Genomic DNA, 25,644 nt, shown 5'->3' with positions numbered 1-25,644 from the left:
TTTTTATAATAACACTTCATGTGGATGGTAATGCACAGCATTTAGATATTGGTAATAACTTGGAGTTACAAATAGGATTGCTTTAAATAAATATAAATTTTATTAAAAAAAAAACACCCACATCTCAGCAATATCAGGAATGATATAATAAACAGCTTTCAAATAAACTGCATTCAGTACATTACAATACTTACAGTATTAATACCCATCCTTAATTCAATTTTTGTAGCATACCAAATGTCAGAACAACTAGGAAAGCCTTAAAAAAATAAAAATGACAGGCAAAAAGTTGCACATTTTTATACCTTTAGTGTCTAACTGCAAAAAAACAAAAAAAGAAACAAGTGTGTATCAACTGCTAGCTTAACCTTTGAGCTGAGCACATAATAGTGCACTAATTAAACCCAGAAAGTAATTCAAGTAATGTTGACTCACTGAGAAACACTCTGAAGCTTCTTCAAGTATGGCTATGCTTGTAACCCACTTTATCGACACCTTGGCTTTCTCAACAAAAACCTGCTACTGTAGCTGGGTTCTGTACAAGGAAATTCAACATTTTAATGTATATTTATTTAGTTTTAATTTTTTTTTTTTTTTTTTTTTTTTTTTTTTACAAAAGTTGGACAATTAGAAGGAAAAAAACCTAGAATTTCTAACGTCTGACCTAAAAGCGTACTATAACTGTAAACATTGTTGTGACAGTGATATTTACAAAGACTTCCTGGATAATCTAACCATGATCATTGTCTGAACCTGAAAAAGTTTTTGGGGAAAAAAAGGGTATTTTAAGATGTAAGGATTGCTGACAGCTGTGGGCCAATTTGACAGAATACAAATTCTTGGTATGTACACAGACATAATTTATTTATTTATTTATTCATTCATTCATTCATTTATTTATTTATCTATTTATTCATTTATTTATTTCGAACACATTTACAATCTGTTTAAATAAAAAAAAAAAGTTTTGCAATGCTTAATTACATTTTTTTTTTTCCTGAAAAATAAATGAAGTGCTTTCAGAAAATACGTGTAAGAGCGGGGCAAGTTGTTATTTTTAACAGGACAGTAATTTCATTATTCATATGTCACGTAAACTTAATCAGATAGGGAAAGAAAATCATACACATGCTTAGTGGTTATAAATAAATTGAACTATACACAGGGATAAAGATGTGCAGCTTCGCTAATCACTGCCATTGTTATTCCTGCAAAAGCAAATCCGTTGCTTTTAACTTAGTCAATATCATACTTTCCCTTTAATCAGCTCAGTGCATATATGTTCAAATTACTTTTAAAAGATCACCACCATCCTGCTGACTAAAATATAAGTAAAAAACAAAATGCAGGAAAATGTTTTTTTCTGTGTAGAGAAGACGAGAATCTTATCAAGATTCAGGATGCAATGGCAAGTCCCTGAATGAGAATATGACAAGATGAATACAGGTGATGAAGATGTACACACAATTTGTTTAAAATGTCCCTGATCACAATAACATCAATGATTCAAGTCCAAGTAAAACCTTCTAGCAGATTCACAAGAAAGTAGTACATGAACTGTTATGCATTTTAAGTGGCCTGAAGTTGAACTGTTTGAAGGTATTGTGCAGAAGGAGAAAAAACAACAACAATACGTTGTAATTCTATTGCCAAACTAGTTTTGAGGTATTTGACATGTATGTGGTACTATACATTATTTAAAAGCCTTCTCACTACCCAAAGAGTCTCACATTGTATGTGTCTAGTAGGTTGAATAGCACCGTTTGAAATAAAAACAGTTGAATTCCAAAGAAACACAATGTTAGCATTCTTTAAAACACAAATCTATAACAGTAATTCCAAAAAAGGAAATTAATTTACTGTACAAATCTTACCTGTTTATCTTACAGTTAGATTACGATAACTAAAGATCCCACAGCAAGCCAGCTGCCTTCTGAAACCGACACTGAGCCTACCCTGTTTCTTGTTCCTCAGTGTATTAAAAGCATATTTACTATGCACAAAAGACATAAAACTACGTTGAATATTCACAATCCAGGGTTGTTCAATAAACCCTCACTAATTTACATAAAACAGTCACTGATAACATGGTAAACCTGGAAAAAACTAAAACACCAGCTTTTTTCTAAAAATGTTAAAAATGCACCATGTAGTATGGCTCAATTTACAGTAAAAATGACATAGGAAAGTGAAAGAAGCACCGACACAATGATAGTCCTTAAAAATCTTTTTTGCATTGGTTAGCGAACGCTAACCTTTTGTTACATGTATTATCTTGGATGTTTCATCTTTATACTTGGAAATCATTTTCTGCCAATGCGGCAAATCAGTATAACCAAATTGTATGAAATAAATTAATTCTAAAATGTTTACATTTTTAATTAAAAAGAAAAAAAAATGCTGTAAGAAACACTTGCCACAAAGCATGGTGATGATGTTTTCGGTATCCAGTTGAAAGAAGTAATTGAGTGTAAATTGTAGAGTGTGTTCTGGTTATAGTGTCAAGGCGTTTCAATTACGATAAGAAATGATAGTAGACACACTTGAGCACCATTGATGTTGTCATTTGCAAAGTCAGTGTTTTCCATAAATTCACTCACAAATAAAGAAATACTTTGTTTCTTTCTTTCTGTAAAATTAGGTCCTTATGTATCAAAAGAAAAGCACCAGAGGAATTGAAGCTGTGTACTTGCAAAACCTGCCAAAAAAACAAACAAAACAACAACAGACCCTTTGCAGGGTCAACTAGTAAAGCTCAATTTACGTGAAAGACCTTTTGTGAAAGATGATTTCATCTGTTGTTTACCTTACTGACAGGTAAGAGTGTTTTGGTGAGGCCAGTGGCGCTCGAGGTCTTTCTTTGTCATAAATAAAGCACCTTAAAATTGACTTCATCATGTGTTTTCTACACAAACTTACTGTAAGGCCCTGTGACCTTGGTGAAGGCATATGGGGTTGTGTTGACATAGGTGTTAGTTGTGCATGACAAGGACCCCTCCATTAGTGCCCGGATGAATCGCTTGTAAGGAGGCGGCACATTGGATTCTGAAGACTCTGAGTGCTCCCGCTTCACCCCCTTCTTGTTGCCTTTGCTAGGTGTTCCCTCACCACCATTCCTCTCTGCATCCTCCTCCTTCTCTCGAGCCTTTTCTGCCATCTTGGCTTCCCATAGAGCCAAACCATGCTTTGCCTCATTCAAATTTTTGTGCTGGTAAAAGACTAAGGAGATGCGTGTTGGGTGGTGGCGGTCTGGGTTTTTAAGGGGGGTTGTGGCATGGAGCTCCCGTTTAGCACACTCGATCAGGACTGAACCATGGCTAGGTGCCACTGCCACACCACCAATATCCGGGTCCAAGAAGTTGTGCTCATTGTCTGACCACATCTCAGGCTTCTGTGGTGTTGTGGGTGTCTGTGGAGTTCCAGGCTCTTGCTTAATAACAGGGCCCATGGAGCCATTTGGCAGTCCTAATACTGACTGTGTCTCGGGTTTTAGACATCCACCACCTAACTCAGAAGAAGGCATCTGTGGGCCAGGCAAACCCATCTCTGTTTTAATTTGCATATTGTAAGGATCTTGTCCTCGGGGTAAGATTTGAGGGCTACGAGAGAGGTATGGGCTTGGGTATCCTCCAAACTGATTACCTCTGCTTACAGACGTTGTATAGTCAAGACCTCCATGGACTGAGGGTGCTCTAGACAGGGAATCCATAAACTGGGGTTCTGAGGCTCCATTGGGACCATACGGTGAGTAAGGTCTCATAGGGTGAACTGGCCTCATGCTGCAAGTGTTGTAACCATTGACCTGCATACCTGGCTCTCCATACCTTGGGGGATAATTGACCTCGTAACGTTGATGTGCACCATACTGCTGGTCTGCGTAAAGCACAGGTCGTTGTTGACGATACATGTCCAGGTGCTTTGGGTTTGAAGCGTAGTATGGATGGTAATTTTCAAGGGGCATTCCTCCATTACATTGGTACCCAGGGTATGGATGATTTGATCCATTGATGTAAGAGTTTGGTACATGGAGTGAGGAGGGATAAGGGCTTGTTGGTGTTGGTGGCTGAGGAGGATACAAGCTGCCTGGCTTGGAAGTGCTTGGAAAAGAACTAGGGTGGTTGGGGAACCTGGGGTAGTTGGCTGCATTTGTTGAGCCAGGGTAAGGGGGTAAAATGATCTGGTGCTGTTGTTGTTGTTGTTGTTGTTGTTGTAGTTGCTGCAGTTGCTGTAGTTGCTGTAGTTGCTGTAGTTGCTGAGGATGTGTCCCAAGGCGGTGTTGTGGCTGACCTGATTGTAGGGTTGCTCCCACAGTACCAGGAATAGGTCCTAGAAAACAAAACCACAAAACTTAAAGGCCTTAGAGGTAATTTAATAAATCATTTTCGCAAGGTTTTCAATGTTAATCTATTGTATTAGTAACATGCATACAAACAAATAGGTATTTTTAAGATAAAAGATGCAAATTATAAAACGTGTTAACCTACCTGCCAGAGTAGTGCTTTGTGTGAAATTTTCATAAGTGCCAGTTTTGGACTTGGCCAGGAGGGCCTTCTCTGCCTTATCATTTGAGCTCTCCAGCATGGCGTTCTTGTTGGCTGCTGCCTTCTTAGCTTCCAGCTTCTTTTGCCGACAGGACTTGGCAGGCTCTGCTAGCATGCGTACCTGGCGGCGAAAGGCACTCAGGACTTGAATGGCGCCTGATTTTATTTTCGTTTGCTGACCCTCCTCGCTTCCAAATTCATCGGTGTTGGAAGCCTTATAAAGAGGCAAGACGTGGAGCTGCTCATCATCTGGTATCTTTCCAACCTCTCGGTTTTCCTGTCTTGTCAATGTACACACCTGTACAATGGGGTAAGTTTAATAGTTTTTATTGGGATTGTCACAGATATAAAATAACACCTTTGTTATTCAAATATGTGTTCTAAAGTCCCATACTACTTTAGAACTACTATTTTCAGTCTCATTATCTATTCCGTCCTCAAATGAATACACGATACTCATAAAGATACACAATTCTTAGGTTCTACTTACGACAGTACTGCCTCCCAGCATGTTATGGAGGTCTCTGTGAGCATGGGCACAAAAGTCCATGCAAGCAGTGACCCCAGAGAAAGGACGGCCCTCCTTCGTCCCGAGACGACAATCCGGAGCCCTTTGTTCGTGTTCTATCTGTGTCCATGAAAGACGAGGTACATTTGTTAGTAAAGAGTTTAGGTGTTAATCTTTACAAAACTATTCTGTCATTACTTGCAAAAATAGATTGGATTGTAAGAATCAAATTATTGTTGCAATGAAGTCCTGCAAGCAAGTTGCATCACTTGTTGTGTAGACCTGTGTATTAAAAGCCTGTAATCAATTATTAGCACTCTGTTAACAGTTTAATGGTGATTTACACTCACCTGGTTTCCGTAAGCGTCAGGTGCCATGGTTTTATACAAGGGACCCAATACGGTTGCCAAATTTTGTAAGTTTTGCTCCAGTCTCTCTTCCTGAAAGATTAAAAAAATAAATAAATAAATGTCACTCGTGAGTTACTGTGATTATGTTATTTCACGGAACTGTGGTCCACACTTCCAAAACTGATACTTTAAATCTACATAAAGTACCTCTTTTACATCATCTCCTAGTAGCTTAAATTTTCTTGGAATTTTGCTCCGAGCAAATTTGCAGCCATTATAGTACATGCTCCAAGAGCAGCCGAAGGAGAAAGATGCTCCACAGGCTTCAGGATCTAGCCCCTGGCATGCACAGGTCCTCCTGAGGGGAACACAGACATTTAAAACGTGTCATTTCTGCCCAGAATATTCAAGGGTAGCAAAAACGGATGACGATGATTTACATTATACAGATATACTGTAAGGTTATAAAAACAAAAGCAGTATTTATATTTCACATTTATGTATACAAGATAAAAACCATAGGAACAAGTACACCTGCAAACAAACATTTGATTTAAAGTCAAGATGTATATACGATAAAAGTGCTGTCACTTACTCCTCATTGAGAGCACAGCGTCTCTGAGTGTGGGCTCCGTGTTTTGTTAGAGTTTCACTCAGTTCGAGGTAGAGACGGTCAGCCAGGTTATGCTGGACGCCCTCCCAGACTAGGATTACTACAATGATGCAGGCTGTCTCACATGTATGTCCAGAACGTTCCCGCACCAGCACCAGTAGCTTCTCTTCATCACTGGATCGACGAATCACCTGAAATAAGCCAGATATTTGAATATGCATGCAGGTATTATTTTCTTTTTATGTATTATTATGTAAAAGTGGTTGTTACCCATTTAGCAATGGGGCACCCCTGTGTACTTTTTCCTTCCTTGCCGGTGTATATTACTTTCTCAATTCTGATGGCGGGACCAGTGAGACCAGACCTTCAAAGCACAATATGGGCATTAAAACAAGTAACAGTTATGGAATAACACAGTTGATGTTGACACAAGTTGTATCAATAGCTCAGATTGGTGGTTAACCTTGTCTCCATCTTTTCCCGAATACCAGCAACACTAGGTGCTGACCCCAGGTGAGTGTAGTATGGGCCTTCGTCCTTCTCACTGATTTGCTCTGGGGGTCATAGGCAAAATGACGTTAACATTTGGAAACCAACTGATCCATCTTGTCGTAGAACAAACATTATGAAACTCACCAACACAGTGACAGGATGCAATGTCATATTGCGTTTTGACAGGGGTGTCCAGCAGATTCCGGATAGGAGTATTCAACAACTTCATAGGAGAGTCCATAAAGCGTTGTAAGAGAGGTTCCTTTTTAGGAGTGGAATCAGGGGGGTGGTTTAGATTAATATTATTGGTGGTAACTGCAGGTGATTCCGCTCCACTCAAATCAGTGTTTGTGGAGAGCACTGTAACAGACCCAGAAGATTCTACCTTGACTTTGTTAGCTGTATTAATGACAAGGGATTTCTTCTCAAACACAGGTGAAAGCTGGTACTGCCTCAGGCTTTGTTCCATAGAGGCCAAGATGCTTCCTTGTCTCTTGCTTTGCGCACATAGGGATTCTTGATTTTCCTGCTTGACTTGAATCCCTCCAATCCCTGTCTCTCCCATCTGCGACTGCTGCTCCTGCTGCTCCTGCTGCTGTGAGTCAGGGAACTGAAGTCTCTGTGTGTTTTCCATTTTCACAGCTTTGAAGCCAATTTGGGGTTCGTTAGTGCTCTGTGGAGGAAGAGAAGGGCCTTGACGCTCCTGCCTTTGTAACAGGTGCATACGCAGGGCTGCATGCCTCTGGAGGTCTCCGTTGGGACTTAAATGTCCCAGAGGTAACTGAGGTCCCCTTTGGAACTGAGTGCACGAGGTCTTTAACTGCTGTTCAGCTTTAAGGTACATCTGTGTTGATACCTGTTGGTTTAATGCACCTTGTGATAAGTGAGGTTGTGGCTGTGTAGAGGTCTGGGGGAAGTCTTTGTTGAGCTGGTGGCAGTGATTGTTTGGCTGTTGCGGGTGAAATTGCTTGAGGTTACTGCTACCTGAGTCTGGTGGATACTGCCTCGGATCTTGTTGTAATTGTTGCATTTCTGTTAAGTTACTGCTGAATGTTGTATTATCAGTGTGCTGATTATGGTGGTTTTTGGACTGGGCAGAAATGTTTTTAAATGCCTGGATGGGTTGAAGCTGCTGGTGACCTGGTGGAGGCTGACTATTAGGTCTATAATTGCTAGATTTGTGTTCTTGGCCTTCAAATTGTGGTGGATGGGACAGGGGGCGCTGAAGATGACAGTGCTGTTGTTGCTGTGTTGGTAAAAGCCGAGGTGACAGTATATCTTGCAGGTCAGGGTCTTCACATAGGTGCTCTGACTGCATTTGGGTGTGATAGTGGCTTTCCGCTTGCCGATTTGGGTGGAAGTTATGCTGGTCAGTTATTTTCTGGGGTGGAGGTTGCTGCATTGGAGATGCTTTAGAATTTGAATGCTGCCACTCAGTGGCAGTGATGTGCTGGGCTGGGGCACAGTGTGTTTGGTTTGGGAGACGGTCTTGCTGTTGTTGCTGGAAGTTGTTAGTCCTCTGGCTGCTGTCTTCAAAAACTCCCTGTGTATGGAGTCGTTGCCCTGGGTTCATTTCCAACATCTGGCTGTGAACCTTTTGGTTAGCTGCCTGCTGCTGTGACTGATGCTTTGCAGAGAAGCCCATCCACATATCCTGCTCTTGAGCCTGAGATGATGGGGTACTTGCTGATTGCTGCAGGCCATGTGACGAGTTAAGCTCTGTCCAACCTCTCTGCTGGGGAGTTGAACGCAGGTTAGCACTCTGTTTAGAGGTGTTCTCCATTCTATTTTCCAATCCAGCATGGAATGGCTGCTGGAGACTAGGCCCCATGGGTCCCATACTGTCAGCCCCATGTGGCTTCCCAGCATTTTGTTTTAAGTTCTGGGGTAGTATTCCATGTGGATGGCCCCCTTCTGTGCTAAGATGCTGAGTTTGACCAGTCCCTCCTCCCTCACCTTTTCCCATCTTCTGTAACCCAGAGTTGGGAAAAGGTCCATAACCTGCATCTGCTGTCTCTCGAGAGTTCTGGCTAAACTCCTGGTTAGCTTTTACATATATATCTTGACGATTTGTATTATCTCGATAACATTGCGGGCCATTTTGATGTTGTGAGCTATTGGAAGTATTTGTGGGTGAGATCATTCCAGACAGTTGACCTAGAGACAGCTCCTGACCAGAGTAACTAGGTGGCCTCTGCTGATGCTGTGGATGCTGGTGTTCTGCTCCAAAACTGTTGGAGTAACCATTCCCTACATAGCTGACAGAGTTGTAATTTTTGCTTCCTTCAGCATTGTCAGATGCCACAGACTGGCCTTGCTGTGTGTTGGGCATCTGATGATGCAATCCTGAGGTTAACGACAGCTGTTGAGCACCTTCACTGGGCATCTTATTTACCAGGGAACCATTAACAGCATCTCGTTGTGACCCCGATGTCTGTGGTGCAATTGACACTTGCTCAGGGTAATACTGAGATAAGGTTTTCTCTAAAAGATCACCTGGAGTGTGTTCTATGGTTGAAGGAGGTGAAACAGCACCATTCCGAATCGAAATTTGTTTATTCCTTGGTAGACAAAAAATATCACCATGTGTAAAATTACAGTTCCTCTTGTCTAGTGTGACCTCTCTGTGTGGGGCATTGCATTCAAATTCTGTTGCCTTTGTCAACTCGGGAAAGTTGTCCACCAAACCAGAGCTCACGTCATCCATTCCTTTAATCTCAGAATCCATTTTAAGTTTTTTGGGCTGGTGGACCAGGAAGGACTGTTCATTGAGTGCATGCTTCAACTCCCCATTCATTAATTCTCCGTTCATTATGTAGGCTCCTTGATCAAATAGCCCTTGTCTGGAAGCAGGGCTGTGCCTCTTCATGGAATTGGCACCTGTGCTGGGCTTGAAATGGTTCCAGTTTGTGTCCCCAGTGCTCTGCAGAGAATCTCCCTCTGAAGACTGGCCTCCATTCTGTAATTTGTGAGCGATGTTTCGAGATGTGCCAAATTGTGTTAATATCAGACTTTCTTCTGTCTCATGTCTGGTCTGTTCTGTTTCCATCTGGCCTAGTCAGAGTCCATCCACAGGGCTGCCCTCTGTCTGTCCTGCAAGGCAAAGAATATGGGAGATTAATATTGGGTTACATCATTTGTTCAGCAGGTTTAAGTGTTCAGGTAAAGTAATACTGCAGTAATACATGCGTTATGTGTTTTGGTATCAACAAAGGTAGTTGTAGTTCACATGTGCTGTTCACATAGCATGACAGACCCCAGACACAGTTAGTTACACTCAATGTCCCTGTACCAAAAATAAGAAAAAGTGAAGCAAATTAATTTGAAGAAGGTCCATTCATCCATTTCTTTTGCATAAAGCTCTACATTTTGAGGCTTTAGGATTTATGCTCCTCACTAGTGAATATATTTTTAGATGGTGACTGCATTACAACCTGTATGCAAAATCTATGATGTGTAACGTCAAAATATCATGTATTATCACCTAAGGAATAAATAAAACCATTAATACAGTTAGGAGGTTTGTTAGAGACAAATATTTCATATTCATATGAAGTTTATATGTCTAGTAACTTGGATTAGTGTATTTGTGTGGGGGCAGTTGAAAAAACGCTGATGTAAAATAGTAAATATTAAGGTTTTAAGTCAGATAAATGGTGATATATTACTAAAGACAATCAAAAGACCTTCAAATATGAATATGGTAAGGGTCAGTGAATGTGTATGAGCAGGTGAGACCAGTTAGCAAGAGAGTGAAGAAGAAAATATGACTACAAACCAGAGATTATCACTGTATTGTTGACAGTGGACCTTGAGCCACCATTCGGAATTTACCAAGCAAAGCTAAACAAAGCATGTCCCGAATGTACGCCCTGTTTTGTGTTCACATTTCAGGTGTCCATTATCTAAACTGCTTGGCAATGTGTGTATTTCCTTTAAAGACTCTTATCTCAAACTGGAAACTGTCACTTCCTGTTATTTATTATAGGTAAATAGCACATCTAACAATACCACATCAGCTCAGGTTCTCACTGCCCCTCGCACAATTTCAACTGTGCATCTTGGATGTTGGATGTTAGCTATGACTATCCTGTATTTAAACAAACCTTTTAGTCCCTAAAATGTGATGATATTTTTTAATAGACACACTAGGAATGTGTTTGAAGGAAATAGGAAAAAGGCATGAATGCTCAATTTGAAGTGAACATAAACGTTTGAGGGCAGGCGTGTTTGGAACACACGTAAACATTTAAGTAAAACATTTAAAGAAGTAATGTTGTGTGGAAAATAAGAGTACTATAGAAGATTCTGGCCTTAAGGTTTCATTTGGTTTTACTTATGCTCTCTCCGTCTGCCGTAAGCAAATAGATGCCGGGGACTCCAGTAGGTTATTGATTTTTGTCTGCTGCCCTCCATTGTTAATGCAAGTCACATTCAAAGCATCTGCAAAACAAGTGCAGGGTGCAGGATCAAAGAGCTGCAGTCTAATCCATCATAATTATGAGCAACTCTTGCTGATGCTAAAGGAACGGGCATCTGATGATCACCAAGAGGAACCCAGATTAATTGTAAAGTGTCATGTGTTTATCATATATAAACTGTGAAAAAAAAGGGCTTTTTTTCCACAATTTATCATATAATGATGATTTAACTGGCCATTATTAACCTCGCTGAAACATTTACGCATTTATGTCAGACTCTTTATTCATTTGTCAACTTTCAAACCTTTGATCAGGTTGAGTCATTTTCTGTTGATGAAAGAAGCTTTGGATTATGTGACTGTTACTTGGTTACTGTGGAACACAAAACGATGTTTTCGCACAACTATTAGTCAAAATAGAGGTACAGTTTTATTTTGTAATGCTTTGACACAGCAGGATCTTTGTAAACATGTGTATATCAAAATATATGTTCGCCAGGGACATTTACATTCCACTCAAGTAAACACACTGTGTGTATTTCCAATTTATTATGAGAGGAAATGGTTATAACTGCACATTTTTTTGATTTATGTTAATAGAAATGCAACTTAGACACTAAATGTAATTTAAACACTGTGTGTACATTGACAGTACATACAGTTTTTGGAGTGTGAGAGAAGCCTTGGATTACAAAGGCTGGCTGCTTTGGTCAGTATGCTATTCAACCTCAGAAAACATAATTGGACCCACATTTGTATTCATACAAAAGCCCTCCTGTTAATGTAAACCCACTATAAACTCACTGTAGGCAGTGACTGATGATTGGGGATAAAAAGAACGAAAAAAATGTAAATATTTTAGGTGCAATGGAATGTTTAATTTGGCATAATCATGCTCCATCACTGAGCCTGATCACCACATCTGGAGCCAGTTACAGCTGATTATGAAAATGCTGTTGCTTCAAAGGCCATGTTTCATTCAAAGCCTGATAATCTAATTTGAAACATGTTTCAGTTTCAATTAAAAAAATAAAGTAATCTGCCCCAGAGGTCATTTAAAAGTATAAATACTATATTCATTTCAGTCAATAAATGCACAAACTTGAATAATCATCTATTAATCTAGTCATTTGTAAATTGCTTGTACAAATGCATTTCGATTTGTAAAACATATCTATAAGATCATGTAGCTGTACTTTTAGCTTTTATACTGTAGATACAAATAAAATCATAGATTTAAATGTATTTTATTATTATTATTATTATTATTATTTTGGTACACCGTCAGCTTTTGATTGAATCCATTTTTAGTGATGAGTTAATTCTACTTCTAACCCAAAACTTATTTTGATTGTCTTCATTCAACTGAATAATTCAAGACCCCAGCATACTTTGCACTTTCAGAAACAGTAATTTGGTTTCTGATAAATGAGGCCAAAAAAAGTTGCCATGTTGGCCCAGTGGACGATGTGGACAAAGATGAAATACACAGAGAATTGACAAGCCAAGCTCTCCCCACACGAGCTGGTCAACATAATGATCTGTGTCAATCACCCCTTCAGGACATTAGCAGCCCTCCAGACCCCTGAAGTTAGAGTGCTAAATCTCCCACTAACGAGCCAAGCTGTTACAAGGGTGTCTGTATGCTCCCACTGTTGTCACAACAGCGAAGGCAGCTGCCCGTAAGCAGGTGGAAGAAGGAAAAGCAGCAAGTCCTAAAGCAATAACAATGATGTAATAATATCGCAATATCATTTTCTTCAAAAGCCTCAAACAACAACAAAAGTTTAATGTACACCATATCCTCCAAAGATCTGTGAGTTTGTTTTTTAATTGTTACCGGATCATCAATGCGATCATCAATTCAAACAGCTCAGTGAACTATGACCGTGTGCAGTGTACGAGCTCAAAATAATCAAACAAAGTGGACTATAGGCTGTATATCACTTGCATTGAATTAAAAGTCAACTACCTAACTAAGACAAATAAGGAAAGGTCATGTTTTTGTTGCCGTCTCTCTGTCTTTGAAATGTTCTGGGTTGGGTGGGACTTCACCTAAGAAACATCAACTTTTTGCATCCCAGAACCGATTAGGATTGTGGATGATCTTTTTTCTCAACTGTATAGTTTTATTTGTTCAACGAGTCACTATCAGTAAAAGTACACCAATGCTGTCGCCTTTTACCACTCCGTTACATGTGAAAACATCTGATCTCTAAAAATAAAAAGGAGATGAGTAGGTCAAAAACCACTTCCTTGCCACATGTGACCAGTCCTGTGTTTTGTCTGGCTGTTAGCGTGGTCTGTAAATCAGTAACTCAGTTAAGAGGTGAACATTGGAACACTAAGCTGCTGTGAGTGTGGCTCCGTTCCTGAGGGACATTCCAGGGTTTACAAAGGATCGAATGGAGCCAAGCAGCTTGACATAGTTGGATACACCCACACTGACAACAAAAAAAATCTTTGCAAACCCAGAACAAAGCCAGGGATCCCAGCTGAGTGCGTGCACGCCTGTACACGTACAAACACACCACTGACACCAATTATGCAATGTTGTAGGTCCAACTTTCAAGGTGTTTGCTTTCAGACATTTTCAGTTGTGGTTGAATTCTTCTAATTATTTATTAGGTTCATGGGGAAATCTATTTTTGGTCTGGAAGTAGAGCAGAAAACTAAACCCAGAGGCCCTTTTGAATCTCTTTCTAGTAGATTATGTCCAACAGGAAACATTTCTATTTCATCAAATAACTAAGCTTTGGTGTGAAATTGGATATTGATATTTATGTCCGTTTCCTTCAGAAGCTTTGTCTTCATGCCACGAGTGTAACATAGTTTTACCCACTGGACTTGCTCTGTGTTTTTGTTATTCCCACCAAGAGCTTGTGAAATATGAGAGCTGCCATAGTAGAGGGGTCTACTTGGCGTGACTTGGCAGCCGCATGTGACATTCACCGCTAACGACAGCTGGTTGGAGACTCAGGTCTCTGCACTTTCAGTTTAAGGCCTGGGCAGCAGTGCTAAAGGGCCCTTCTGTTGAAGAAAGAGAAGGAGAGGTGGAGCATTGTAAATCACAAAATACACTTGTGATGGCTCGCCGCTGGTTTGCAGAATAGTCACAGGAATAAGTCACAATCTCAAGTGAACGTTTCCTTTTCTGTGCTCAAACAGGCCTATTTGCATTTTCCTGTTGAAAAGATAAGAACTTGGCGCATGTTCAGTCCAGACTCAACTATAAATTACCACATTACCATACCACATTGTAAAAAAAAATAAAACACATATTCTTCATGAACTGACTCACAGCAGAATATGTTTCGACTATTTCAATATGGGTTCATTTAGTTGTATATTGTCAGTTCATTATGAAAATGCAGTGATTGGGAAGGATTTCTGTTAACTCAAGGTCTAAAAGTTCCAGTCTTGCTTTAAACCTCAGATTGTTTTACATGTTCTCCCTGTGTTTGCATGAGTTCTCTCCATCTTCCTTCTACAGTCCAAATGTGTGCAGATTGGGGCTCAGCTATTGCTAAATTGCCTGTGGCATGAATGATTGTTTGTCTTTGTCTCTTGGCTTGTACCCTGCCTCTTGCCCACTGGTGCCTGGGATTGTTTCTAGACCCCCACCCCCACTCCATGTGACTCTGAAAGGATAAGCTACATATATAATAGATGTTAGTGTCATTTCTCAGGGCCTCTGCTGTATTCAATGTCCCAATTATAGTTTTATGTTATTTGAAACACTGAAATATGGCACTAACTAGAATAAAAACTACGTAAGCCTCATTTGGAGGTAAGGTAAAACTGTTTATCTGCAAATGAAACCTCATCTTTGTGAACCACAGCCAGTTCAGTTAGGTCAGGTGACTCACATGCTACAGTGTTTTGAATCCCTTGTATAAATATGAAGCTGGTCTTGCTGCTCCACAGACTCCATGACCTCTGACAACATGTTAACAACTCTGCATTCCAGCAGGCTATTTAAATAACGGGGACATCGACAAAACACTACGCAATCCTTTCAAGATCATTTTGAAAACTGGATCATTGCTGCACTTGTGTTGTGATTTTAGTCTTTGTATTGCTTTATAGATATCCTTTATACGTATATCTTTGTAGCTATTCCTTTAGACATCTGTGTAGTCTTTGCATTATGACAACGCATAACATATGGCTGGCATATGAACTTTGGGGGGGTTGGCTTTATTGAAGAAGAAGAAAAAATCAAGGGGGGGTAATATCCCAAGTCTGGAAGGCTGTAATACACCAAGTCATAAAGCACAATGTGAAATAAAGTGTCAGTAGTAGTGTTGGTTAAATCTTTGTCAGGCACAGTAGGACAGATGTTCTTCGTCTCACAGTCAGGCACGTAACACTTGTGACGGAGAGTATGCCACATGACACACTCATACAGTACGTCTGAACATATGACACCCTCCACCCTGCTGAAGAAACAGAAGCACACAGTGTCTGCAACCATTCATATGATCCTCTGAATTTGCATGCACGGCCAGTCATTGTAAAACTTTCTCCAGGGTGTGCTTGGAGAACGTTAGCGACATATTGTCATCATCTACACTCTGACAGCACTCCAATAACAAATGACAAAGAAAATACTGGACAACAAACCATTAGACCACACTCGGAAAACAGTATAAGCAAAACATTATCCTCTGTCTGAAAGGAATACCGGCATTTTTGGGAAAATGTTACATGAGAACATGAGAGCGTGCAACATTAGAAAACTTTAGAAAATAAGTTTTGTAAAATGTATTGTTCTAGACCTTGTACTAACGTACATTAGCTGGCTGCTCCAACTCATTGAGTAGACGCGTGTTCTGGACCATTGTTGTATTCCAGTTTTTATTAATATAATGGGGCCGTCAATCAAAACAAGGGTAAAGTGTAATGGTCCAAACCAACCATTAAGCATTTTTTTCACTGGATCACTTGTGTTTACTCGTGATATAAACTTCTTCTGTTACGCATGAAGATGTGTTGGTCTCAATTGTCACCGAACAGCTCCAGACACACATGTTGGATATTACCGGGGAAACAGACGCTGGAGAATTTAAGTTATAGAGATAATAACAGTGGTTGCTGCATGAGGAACCTGATTTTCCCTGTACCCCGTAAAACTAGGGTGTAGGTTTTCTGTCAGTTCTGCATCCCCCTACAACAGGTGATCAGGCTTAGTATCAGATCCATGTTCCTCCTCCCACTTCTGAACTCTCCATTAATGGTTGATGAAATAAAAGTGAAGCTCCGCAGGCAGATTCAACTTTCTGAGACATTGAGTCCTGACAAACAAACTAACCACGATTTTTGGTGTATTTGCGTAATGTATGAACTGTCAGATTTCATTATTTGAGTATGAATTATTATATATATATAAATATACACACATTGTGTGTGAATTGTATTCAGTTCCTCCTTCGAATCTGAAGACAACCACAGATTGAACCACAGAGGGACACATTCGTCTGTTTGTAATTTCTTCCCTAGAGAGTCTCCTCCCCCTGCATGAGAAAAAAATGTATCTGTTCAATCTGCATTGTTCTTTATGTTAAATGCAAGACAGCTGTGGTGTACTTGAGGAGCTTCACAGTCCATGCAGTCTAAAAGCTTATACTGATACTAACTATGTAGAATAACAGTTTATGGATAAAAACACGGCTCTTTAGTCGTGATGAAGTTATCCTTGTTGAGTGAAGGCAGCCAAATATACTGAGAATTAGCTTTGAAAGTCCTTAGGCCTGATCACCAATGACCGGGTAAGTTTGTGATTGTAGATGCATGGATGTGTTGGATTCCCACACATGAATGTTAGTACCTGAAATTGTCAAAAAGTGACACAAATAATCTTGAATAGTGCCATAGTTCATGATGCTGCGCTTTTTCGAAAGACCTGCCTCAACTTAAAATAGCAGACAGAGGTATCAAGACAGGGGGAATGATCTGGTACCATAATGGTAATTCATATTTTAGTGTACATAGCCATAATTAAGATCAGCGTCAGCATAAATCCAAGATTGTTTGATAGTGATGTACAGGGCTCAGTGGGCTTTGTCTTTACTAAGCGCAGTGAGCAGGGCTTAGAATATATTTATCCATAATGAGCCACGACATTCTCTTCAGGACAGGGGGGACAGGAGTCAATGATTTGTGACAACCTTTAAAGGACCCAAGGACACGAGGGATTTCGTTTAGTTATAATGCCAAGGCTGAACTGGACGACCCTATAAGAATAACAGGACCAACCTTTGTCTTGATGTTGAATTAGACAAAGTAGTTCAAATTACTGAAGCAGAATATAGATACAGTCTACCATAGATTTGTGTTGAAAAACATTTCATGCTTTATGAAGCCTAGTAAGCATTGTGGTATGAGAATATTGTAATTCCAACAGTGAGAGGTGTTGCCTCATGGTAGAAAACATTGGTATAAATTACTCAACAGTTTGTTGTTTTGTTTTTTTGTAGAGGGACAAGCCCTGCCTCTGTACATTTCTAATACAATGTTTGAATAGCCGTTGTTCTGGAAAAACTGCTCTCACAACAGTCACGCACAAAACATCTTGCTGGTGTGCTACTTTTGTACTTGGTCTACTTCACTCAATCTGATCAGCTGTAAATCAGTCCTTTAAAGTGTCTGCTTTAAAGGCGACATAGACCGGAAGCTCCAATTAACGCTGCGTTTGTGTGTGTATCTGTGTCATTACCTCGTTTATAAAACCCTACAGTTTCAGAACAAACAGTTCAGCCACTGCTGAGAAAATAGGCTTTTATTATTTTCCTGGGCTCTGCGAAGCGGATCGGCACTTCCGTATGTTGATGATGTCATCAGTATACCTCACCACTCCTCTCACCACCGTAGCGCCTCCTGGTGCGGGCACTAGTCCGGGCACATCCAGTTGCGTACATTCAACCGCAAAAGAAGAAGAACTACTCTCGTTGTAGCTGCTGAGATGCAGTGCATCCACCGTGCCAGAGGGGGAGCTGTGAATCTGAGAGCTGGCATATCTATTACGTCACTTCCAGGTACCTGGCCAATCACAGGACAGTAGGAAAGCTCTCGTTGGCTGGCCAATCACAACACAGTCGACGTTCTGGGGGTGTGATTTTGGTCTGAGAGGAGATATTTTGATTGGCTCGTTTGCAGCGACTAGGAGGTTTTTAACCATGAAAACAAGTTACTATATGTAAGTAGACCTCCATAACTAACATATATGTGCGATGTCACCTTTAAAGTGGTGAGACTAATGCACTTCTTTACACATTTTAACTATAACAACAGAATACAATCATCAACCACAGACATAACTGCTGCGATGTCCTTGCATTCCATTGCTTTGACTCCAGTAGAATAGTGTAGACATGCAACTTGTTGAAAATGAATTGTTTCAGCTAGATTGCAGGTCAATAAATGACCTAGTTGATGAGTTTAGTGTTGGGGTCTAGACACATGTACGGTACATCTAAGATTATTACAAAGCAGAGCAGATAGTCATGAGGTAGTCATGAGCTTGTCGTATTAATTCACAAACAACAAGAAAGGCTTGTTCAGCACAACCTGAGAAGAAACCCTGTCTAACTTGAAAGCTCTCTGTGCAAAGTTTACACTAAGATTGTAATCCCTTCCCTGTGCCTTCAAGCTGCGTCGCATGGAGACTCTAATGAAGAAATGTGTTTCTGAGCATACAAACCCAGTAACCTGTGCCCTACCCCTCACAATTCTGCACATTTCCTTCCAATCTGCTTGTCTCTTTTGCCCTCCAAACCTTTGTCTACGCAACAGTCAATATATCTGACTAACTTGATTAACTGTGTGCAGAGCAAAGTTAATTTCTTTCAGAGTACAAGGTAGCCATGGCGACCATCTTATGAGCGCTTCAAAGCCCATCTGGTCTAAACATTACCCCAGCATGGTAGGCTGAAGAGCACATTCAGAAACCTACATTTGCAAAAACCTACATTTGGAAACGTGCTTGTGCAGGCCAACACATTTAAAATGTCTGCTCAATGAAATTGTCGCTAAGTCAATGTGTTTCTGAATTAAGGTTGCACCACCTGAAACACAAGCGACTACCCCGTGTGTTTTCTCAGGTTAAAGCAGATATTTTCAGAGCTGCGTTTGGCTAAATGCTGCTTTGACGTCTGCAAAGCGAATGTAGTAACAGGCTTCCTCTCATTGGTTTCCAAGCAGCCTGACCCAAGCGGCTGTTGCTAGGCTCCCTCTCTTTCCCTCCACTGAGTGGAAAGCGTGTGACTCTCATTGAATAGTGAGTGAGGGATATTTTCTGTGATTCATGTGCTTCAGTGTAAGGATTTATCAGCAGTTGCTTGCATTCTGAGCAGTTCTAAAACATATCCCGTGTACAGTTTTGGGAGTTCTGTTTTAAGACAAAATGTATAATTCAAATATGATAGAGCTTCAGGAATAACAATTCCATCATATAGAATTTATTTTACTGAATTGAAACTCATATTTGGACCCAGTCTATCTGTAATACTGCTATTTTTGTAAATTGTTCATGAATGCCGCTTTATCAAAATCAAATGTATACTTTCTCTATGCAAATATGAATGCAGGTCCAACCTGATTGCCATTAAGGGGTGCGACTCGGAAAAAGACACCAGCTGCTCCAATCATACATTCCACCTAGGAAACCTAATATTGAGCCTGAGCCAATTGAAGCCCTCAGAAATAGTTAGTGATGTCATTAAAAGCCTTTGGTAGGGGTTACGCTTCTAAATGACATTCAGGACCAGCTGTCTGTCTTTGTGCTCCGTGTGCAGACAACAGGGGGCCATGGGGCCTAACCTTTTCAATGACAGCTCCTAGCGGCAAAACCGTCCATATCTGACAGCCATTTCAGAAAAGAGGCCAAGCAGTCACCAGAAGTAGTCGTTTGGGTCACCGCAGACCCTTTTCAGATTGCTCTGTTATGTCAAAGCTTTGCATATCATGTGGCAGGGCATTAGCTACAGAGATTGCTTTTAGCAAGATCAAAATGATTCTTTTTTTTTTTTTTAGGCAAGTTAAATTGTCCTGAAAGCAAACTTTGTAAAATGAACCTTTCAGGATTAAACCTCTTGAAAAGCTTCCTCTTTGTCACAGATTTAAGTGGAACTGAATGGCCTTTGACATAAGAGCCTTACTAAGGGTTAGATTCAAGCATGAAGCAAGCAAACATTTCAACATTGTTTTGTTTTTTTAAAGGTATTCCGAGAGCGTGTGTGTACGTTTGCAATTTCATCACGTTGTTTGGCTTTGGTATGCAAAGCTACCCGCTTGGCTGGTTCAGTACTGAATCTCAAACATTTTTGTCTGCAAATTGTTCAACTTGTTCAAATGATCGTTCAAGAGTTCTTGCTTTGTTTCAGAAGATACTTGCAACATCAGCAAAGGTTCTCAAAACCCTCGCTATATAATAAATATGCTAATGCAAATGCCTGGACTCTTGTGTGTGGTTGTAAAAAACTGATAAAAGTTTCTTACACAGGTTATTCTCATGATCTGCCGCTGTGAAGGCCTTGATCTTCGCAAGAGCTATTCATTGACATCACCACAATAAAGGCCCCCTGTAAGAACTGCGACGTACTCGAGCACAGACGGCGTTGTGTCTGTGGCTTTTCATTTTTTTTTTTATTATTCACTTCTAGTAGCGGAACCGGCAAAAGGGGCATTCAAGAAGATTGTCCAAGCGTAGGAGGGGCGGTCTGGCGAGAAGCGGGAAGACATGCTATTCGCTATGAGGTGATTACATAACATCTCACTATGCCAGGATAGTGTTTGTAAACAGAGCGGCCATGTGCATGCGCTCACGTGGAGGAAGCTTTTGAGTCGCTGCCCTAGCTGTCTCACCCCTGAGGTAAACCCTGACATCGATACATGCTCACAGGGCCGGGAACACTCCCTCCAGCCCTGTGCCACTCAAACAGAGCCTTATCACGCTCACTCCATAATTACGCCACAGCCAGTTAACAACGGTCAGCCTCGTGGAAAAAGCCACAAGTCATATTTGGGATTCATGATACAATTCATGTTGCAGTTAGTCGGTTTTTTTTTGTTATCTCGTGCTCACAAAAACAGCTTTACTGTAGCAGATTTTTAGCAATGTACTTACTATCAACCACTCCCACGTCATGGACAATAACTCAGATATTGTTTTCATGGGATGGAAGGTCAAGATCCAGGCAGTTTGGTTTGGCACTTATTGATAAAGGACACCTTTTTTGTGGTATGGTTTCTGTTGGTACAGATTTTACACATTTATTTGCAGATTAGAAAAGCTCCCCAACTCTTTCAATCCCTCAATGGTTTGCAACAAGTCAATTGATACAGAAGGGCATCTCAAATTAAAATACTTTCTTACAGTAACTGCAGCATGGATAACCATCGATTAAATCCTAAAACGTGCAAATATTATAGTGTATTAAAAAAATCAGCATATAGAAAATATGTCAGATCTCCAAGTGGATAACTGAGGCAAACTTTCGATCTTTCGGTCAAATGTATTTATTAACTGTAAACTACACACAGCCATACATTGTTGACGGCGCGTTGCCTGCAAATGTATAAAAACATGTCTCAAATGGATTCGTCATTAGCACACAGATTGCACTGCAGACGCGCCATTGTGGTTTGCAGCTTTCCCCCCTTGCTCTCTATAGAAAAATAACCTCCAATTACATACGAGCAAGAGAGGAATCAATATTGTAGAAATCAATACAACACTCTGTATCTCGCCATTTTGTCTCACAAAAGCATTTGAGATATGGCCAGCAAAGAAGGCAGGTAGTGCAATCTAAAATGTCTAACCTGCCACTGGGTCTCTTTCCCTGTGTCATTTGTGTAACAGCCCTTGGCTGGAAATATGATGCTTGGGCTGGACAGAGCAGGGTCAGAGGTGAGGGCTTGGGTAAGGGCTTTGGTATTGTAAGGAGACTGCATTGTTGTTGAACGCTATGGAAACTGGACATTCTTCCCAAAGGTGACATTGTCCTTTTCCCTGGGAGTGAGATAAAGGGGACTTACGGCCATGACGAAGAAGCAGCCCAACCACACAGCTTTATCTCTAGGTGTGAATAGATGAGAGAAGCTATGTGCATGAGATTGATCCATCTGGCCCATCCCCCACTCAGCCCCCCATAGACCCACTAATGCTCTGCTGCCTGTACAACAGCAGCCATGCAGAACCTCATCAAACCACCTCCAGTAAGACTGTGTTGTTGGTTTCCAATTCAACATCAACAATTCAACATACATATATATATTTATATATATAAATATATATATGTATGTATATAACCCATGACAACCTCCATTAGTGAACTGTGATATGTGCAATCCATCCAAATGTGCAGTAGATACAGGGTGTAATGTGATGTTTGATGTGCTAGAGTAGAAAATCAACAAGACTTGATAGTGCCTTGTTGTATGCTGACTGAGCTTATTGAGAAAAACAAATTGTACTCCCAAGATTTGGTAAAAAAAACAAAGAAGAAGGTGAAAGTGTACATATAATAATACTAATAATAATGTGATTTAATTTGGGTGTTTGCATGGAACATTATCAACTGTGGCAATGGGATCCTCACACATGCACACACACAGGAAAGTGGAATTAAGAAATCCAGGATGCCTGAGAAAGTGGGCCTTAATCTATGCTATTTAATTTATCCCGGCTTAGTCCGTCGCATGAACGTCAAACCAGGATGAGAAGGCACAGTTTGCTCAAACCAGGTGTAACTTAAACTGGTAAAAGTGCACATTCATGGCAGACCCTGGTGTCGATCACAGATTTACTGATGAAGAAATGGAGACAAAGTGAGCAACAGCTTATAATGAAGACTTATGAAGCGGTGGAACACTACATACATGAGGACATGATACAGCCGCTTTTAATACAATCAGAGAAAATCCTGCCGGATAATTGTGGAGGTGGGTGCTGTTTACTACTCAGAATATCGCGTAACAAAACAGAGGCATCCCAAAAATACCACTTTATCTTTCCTACTGCAACTGTAATGGAACGTGTCTTGTGCAATTTAAATAAGACCGAGGTAATATATACGCCTAGAAGATAGTTATTCAATGTAAATCACGTTTATTTCTGATCAGATCGACAGCTGACTCAACAGATTGTGCAGTTTACCGCTCTGAATACATTGCAACAGAGTTGAGGCTAAGTTCAGACAGGATAACTGACATATCCAGGCTCAGTCCTTATCCAAATTTCGTGCAACAAGCTCCCGATCTCATGCAGTCACAACATAGACTCTGTGGAGGACTCCATCGCTTGAGCACCCCTGTTGACACTACAGAGTCAATGACCATGCTTGCCATATCAAAACAGTACCATGCCATTGCGTCAGAGGGGCACACCACTATTGTTGTTCACTTCACAAGGAGGCAAAAAATTGGATTCTCTTGCACCGTAAGCAGTTACTGTTTTTAGAGTTGTGTATTTATTTGCAGCCACGTAAATGCAGCATTTAAACAAGCATTTATTTTTAAATGAATGCTTATTTTAAAAGTCGACACTTCAGATAAAAATCTTGGCCATCACCTGATAATCACCTGACCATTATATGGACTCCATTGCCCCGTCACATTCTTTAATGACTGGCCATTATTCTTTATCCTCCAGGCATTCCTTTACTCCACTTCTAACCTGAGGCCATGCTGTTACATTACAACTGTAGTCAGTAGAATACACAAAGCCAATACACAAACCGGAGGTAGATCTGTTGTTTTGCAATGGGCCACTTAGACCTTAATCTTTAAGTAGTAGTAAAGACTAACAGCAAATTAGTGAGCTACTTTGTGAGATAAAACTTACATTTCTTTAACTACTTTAATATGTATTCTGTTAAATGTGTATACATCAGGGATTATCTCACTGCTTCTCTGCAAATGTCACCTTGCTGTTATTGTAAGCTAACGTCTTTAATATGAGTATCCATTACACACAGGGACACACGTCTTTGTATCATGAGTCCATTTTTTTTTCTCCAAAGTAACACAGCAGTCTACATAGCTGTAACCTTTAGCTGCTTATACTGCAATAAAAATGTACAATCCAGTCAAGTTATTGGGTTTGTTGCCGATCTCTGGCCACTAGCTCTTGTTTAGCCTCTACTTTATAAACACACTAAACCCAGCTCCAGAATTGCGTTTTCTTTTTCTCTCAGTTAATGGTGCAGTAGGATTGAGTTTCAGTTCTTCAGCTTTGTGCCCTTCTGTGCATTCACTACACTCTGTCACCAACATTCTCTTCCACTTTGCTTCTTCTGGGTTTTTTTTGTTTAATCTTTATGTGTCTTCTTGTTGTTCAGTGGTGAAAGCATTGAAAGCTGATTCTCAGAGATACACAAAGCCAGGAGCTATTCGACTGCAGTCCACTATGCACTCACTGCTGGACATGTCCTGGTTGGACTTTTACTCTTCTACATGCAGTCTCCAAGCACACAAACAAACACATTTAACATCTATGGCTATGAGAAATGAAATGTGTTTAAACAGATTTAATAAAGAATATCTTTCTGTAATAAACGTTGATTAAACATAAATATGTAAAATATTGATCTAGTCTTTTAAAACAAATGCACTCACACAAACCTACACACACATTACATGCTCAAACACACCTTTAATAGCATGTGCTTGGACGAGAAATGCAAGGTTGTAATGTGAGGCAAGGGAAGAGAGGCATTATTACACAGGCATGTACGTTCTGCTTAAACACAAACTCCTCAACAAGCAGCCTATAAATAGACTATTTTCCATGATGCATTCAAAAGCAACAAGAATGTTGTGTGAGCACAAGACACAAGTCTTGTCTTTCAGCTTCAGCCGGCAAAAAAAAGGAAAGAAAATCGTCAGCCATGTTGGAGTAGCTTTATCTAATATCCCCTCCTTATTATGTTGCTCTTGCTTTCACGGTGGGGAACATTTACTACACCTCTACTGAGACAAAAACCAACAGAAAATACACCCAGGGTTAGAGAGGATAAGGGTAAGGAGAGTATTAAGTCTCTGAGCAGATTCTCACCTCCTTTTACGTCCCTCCACTTTGTAGAAATTCCAACAAACCGTCTGGATCTCCTCTTTAACAAATCCTAAAGGGCAGCCATCTTGCCTCCTTCTGTTCTTCTATGAAACAGACTATCCACCACATCAATATTCATGGAAACCACTCTGACGTTGGCTCTCATCATCAGGAGAAGCCAGGGTGTCGCTGTTTGCCGGCTTGAGAATCACACTCATATGTGACCCTAATGTAAGGAAGCAGAGGCACACACAGAGGACGAGATGTTGTAGCAGGTCAGGGGAACAGCCGTGCTTTGCTGGCAAACTCTAATAATCACAAAATCACTTTCCTGCTGAGTTCTTCCCACACAAAGAGACAGGTTTTCTTCCCCCCCTCTCGCTCCCTCCTCTTTTTTTCTTCCCTCAGCCGCACACAATAGTGAACACTATGATGGCTGCCCTGAAGCACTGGAGTGGATTTAGTGAACAGGATAGGACTCCACCCCCAGTGCACTTTATTTTGAATATTGCACTGGTCTCAACTGTGTGACTGAGAGAAGAAGGCACCTCCACCCCCTTCCTTTTCTCAGACAGGAAGCCAAGTGACTCAGGGTTTTTTCCCTCCCTTTTCACTGAGTCTATTTTGGCTTCCTTATTTCATTCTCTTTCTTCCTCTGTCGTAAGGT

At 40.5% G+C, this 25,644-nt stretch overlaps 1 protein-coding gene across 1 annotated transcript; it reads right to left on the bottom strand.

Annotated features, from left to right (window-relative positions):
* Positions 1–306: 306 nt before the first annotated feature.
* On the bottom strand, positions 307–25,336 carry tet2 (tet methylcytosine dioxygenase 2). The gene is made up of 10 exons (XM_058640507.1): positions 24,981–25,336; positions 6,649–9,597; positions 6,476–6,566; positions 6,283–6,376; positions 5,995–6,203; positions 5,607–5,757; positions 5,400–5,489; positions 5,032–5,169; positions 4,485–4,839; positions 307–4,326 (listed from the first exon to the last, which is right to left on the bottom strand). Exons 2-10 carry the CDS (start codon positions 9,551–9,553, stop codon positions 2,906–2,908), a joined length of 5,454 nt encoding a protein of 1,817 aa, XP_058496490.1. The 5' UTR covers positions 9,554–9,597; positions 24,981–25,336; the 3' UTR covers positions 307–2,905.
* Between the last annotated feature and the right edge of the window lie 308 nt (positions 25,337–25,644).

The sequence above is a fragment of the Solea solea genome, chromosome 10, assembly GCF_958295425.1.
Source record: "Solea solea chromosome 10, fSolSol10.1, whole genome shotgun sequence".
Taxonomy (NCBI): Eukaryota; Metazoa; Chordata; class Actinopteri; order Pleuronectiformes; family Soleidae; genus Solea; species Solea solea.
The sequence above is the reverse complement of the archived record's forward strand: the minus strand, read 5'-3'. Positions and strand labels throughout refer to the sequence as shown.